This window comes from Apaloderma vittatum, unplaced genomic scaffold, assembly GCF_000703405.1.
Source record: "Apaloderma vittatum isolate BGI_N311 unplaced genomic scaffold, ASM70340v1 scaffold37400, whole genome shotgun sequence".
NCBI classification, from domain to species: Eukaryota; Metazoa; Chordata; class Aves; order Trogoniformes; family Trogonidae; genus Apaloderma; species Apaloderma vittatum.
In genome coordinates this window covers 6,942-9,896 of record NW_009695671.1, presented here as the reverse complement: position 1 = coordinate 9,896, position 2,955 = coordinate 6,942, and the positions used below count along the sequence as shown (strand labels likewise).

General features: G+C 36.6%; 1 protein-coding gene across 2 annotated transcripts; it reads left to right on the top strand.

The window, feature by feature from the left end:
- Positions 1–246: 246 nt before the first annotated feature.
- On the top strand, positions 247–2,741 carry CCDC126 (coiled-coil domain containing 126). Of its 2 annotated transcripts, XM_009872133.1 has the most exons (3): positions 247–340; positions 961–1,364; positions 2,490–2,741. In XM_009872133.1, the coding sequence occupies exons 2-3, from the start codon at positions 1,127–1,129 to the stop codon at positions 2,669–2,671; spliced, it is 420 nt and encodes a 139-aa protein (XP_009870435.1). In that variant the 5' UTR covers positions 247–340; positions 961–1,126; the 3' UTR covers positions 2,672–2,741. The 2 variants fall into 2 exon arrangements, with proteins under 2 accessions (XP_009870435.1, XP_009870428.1); XM_009872126.1 differs by lacking the exon at positions 247–340 and having other exon boundaries at positions 962–1,364; positions 2,490–2,671.
- Positions 2,742–2,955: the final 214 nt, after the last annotated feature.

The window sequence follows — 2,955 nt, the reverse complement described above, 5'->3', positions numbered from 1 at the left end:
TTATTGGACATTCAGGTGTATGCATTTGTAGTAAAATGGATTCTGGGTTCTTCCCTAGCAATTGCTTCAAGTTAGGTTTAAAAATGTATTTATTTCTGTTTTGAAAGCATGTGGCTTGAAGCCCTCAATTTCAGTCGCTCCATGTGAAAATGAAGATCTTTAGTCCTGCACTTTTAACTTTTGTGGGTTTTTTCCCCGCTAATACAGAGCTCCCTGAAGATGTCTGGCTCCTACTGCTTCAAACCCTCTGGACATTTGCTGTTTAACTGCTGAAACTTTCCTCCCATTTGTTTTTCTCCTGAAGTCTTAATGTATTGAGGGATCAGAACTGGCTGCCATGGTAAGACTTTTTTTAAAGTGCTGGTAAAATGCTAAAAGTGGGGGCAATGTACCAGTTCATTTTGGGTTTATTTCTTTATTGACACCAAAACAAAGGAGAAAACCCCCTCAATACCAGAAGAGGATGGTGCCCAACTTCAAACTAACTGACGAACCGAGGAATTTTGTTCTGCATTTTATCTGTTCATACTTGCCCTGTGCTTCTAAGTGAGGAATAAGAATCAAGTGAATAATTTCACAAGTTTTTTTCTGGTGTGTTGATGTATGTATGTAACTCGACAAAATGTTGCATATAAGTCTTCTACAAGTCTCTTCTAGATACTGCCTTTTGTTTGAAATGCATTTGGGTTTAATGTCAACTCAGATTATGGCATTTAAAAACGTAAGGTGATTCGTAGAAGCATAATTTTGGGTGTTTTTTAGAATAAAAACTGGTAAAAAGAGGAGGAAACCTTGTAAACAACAGGTGAAATAGAAGGATGATCGCACCACTAGGCAGATACAAATCCACAACTCTTTGCTAGATTATGCAATAATACTGCATTTGGAAACTGATGTTTGTCCTTGATCTCACTACCTGTAGCAGTTTTGAATAACCAGCTGATATTTTATGAATTTCAGAAATCAAGACCAACTGAAACATGAGAAGATATATTCAAGATGATCCAGCCAGAAGATTTTTCACGTCATAGAAATCGTATTTTTGTTTAATATGTAATATAATTTGACAAAGCCAAGTTCAGTTACTTACCTTGAAATTAAGACACACCTGCTGCCTTCATCAGAAATGTTTCTAACATTGTCAAGAAAAAATATGTCTCAGAAACTGAGTATGTTTTTACTAATTTTTGGAATCATTTGGGGTCTGATGTTGCTACGCTACACTTTTCAGTATCCAAGACGCCAAAGCAGCGCTGAGTTGCGTGGACAGATATTAGATCTAAGTAAAAGATATGTCAAAGCACTGGCAGAAGAAAATAAAAATTTAATGAATGGTGGTGGTGGAGCCTCTATGGCAGGATATGGTAAGAGTTAAAAAATCTACTAATTATTCAAATGTTTTGTTTTGTTTTTGAAAACTGTGACGCTTTATGTTTTTCCCCTTTTTAATAGTAATTTATACTACTTTTTAAGAGAAGAAATTCTCTGTATTAACTAATTTGATTTTAGTTGGTTCACTGAAGGTTAAGATGTGGTGTGGAATCAAGCTTGATACATGAGATTTTTGTTTTCTGGGAATTTTTAGATATCTCAGGTATACGACTACTGTTCCTTACAGGATTAACACTGACATCGTGCTTTATCTTAATCTGCTGAGGAGTAAGCCCCGTGCATTATGGGCACAAAGTTTTAGATTAAGTCACTTCAACATTCTACATTCTTCCGATGCCTAACTCTCTACTTCTGTGTCTTTAATTTTCTTTAAGTAGTAAAAAAGCAGCGGAAAGCAACATACTAGTTGAGTTTGCAGTACTGAGACTGCAAGGCTTTTTGAATTTAGTAGAATCTCCTCTTGCTTTAGAAGTAGCCATTAGAAATAAGGTCGCTTGTCTCTAGGGCTTTGATACAGACTGTTCCTGTTTTAGTGGGATTTTTTTTACTCTTTTCTCTTGTTTTTAAATCAATATATGGATTTTTTTCCCCCCTGCTTTATAGCTTATGTAAGAAGCAATAAGGTACTTTCTCATAGCAGTTTTTCTGTGGGATAGATCTGTTGCTTAGAGGAGAGTAATTAAGTACCTTTTCTATGTTGGAAAGTATTTAAATATATTCTGTTGCTGTCCAACATTAGAAGCTGTCATAGCTGGGTATTCTACTGCTGTTGTCTGGATGATATTTGAAATACTGCCTTTGGATAGTCACTAATCTAATGTTCCAACTAGTGGTTTTGTTCTTACACTCAAATATTTAATTGGCTTCCTTCACAGTTCATTATTATGGTTGTATCTTGCTTGCATAAAATAACAGAGAAATGGTATCAAAGAAGAATCAAGCAGCGATTAAATTTTGCGCCTGTATATTAGTCTGCACTCCTTCACAAACAGCAGGAAGTAGAGCAAGTCTGAAGATGTAAATATGTTGAAACAGCAGTTCTTGCCCACAGGTAGTAAATAATGGGATCCAATTTTTTTTTTTTCCGTTATCTTCAGCTGATCTTAAGAGAACGATCGCCGTTCTGCTGGATGACATCTTACAGCGCCTCGTGAAATTGGAAAACAAGGTTGATTACATTGTTGTGAACGGCTCAGCAACAAATACCACTAACGGAACCAGCAACCAGGTGCCAGTGACTTCAAACAAGCGTGTAAAACCAGCAAGCAACATCAGATAGCAAACAGGGCCACTTTGCATTGCTGCACCTTGGATAGGTGATGTTTAGGAAAAGCTTTTTCTCTCTGGCTAGGGCAAATCAGTAGCTGACTCTACAAGAAGCGTAAGCTGTTCCATTATGCAACCTGCTGGATCTGTGTAGGCCGAACTTCTGTGCGTAGGTTCTCCAAGCGTTATTTCATTGCCTTTGAGCAAGGCTTCTGAAGTGATCTTTGTTGTCTTTAAAGATATTTTGATATCATGGTTTGATGTAGTATGCCATTGGATAATAGTAATAATTATAAA

What these genes read in the sequence shown, in the direction of transcription:
- CCDC126 (XM_009872133.1), top strand. Translation starts at nt 1,127, where the DNA reads ATGTTTCTAACATTGTCAAGAAAAAATATGTCTCAGAAACTGAGTATG. An exon ending in AGCCTCTATGGCAGGATATG is followed by an intron (nt 1,365 to 2,489) that starts GTAAGAGTTAAA and finishes CGTTATCTTCAG; the next exon opens with CTGATCTTAAGAGAACGATC.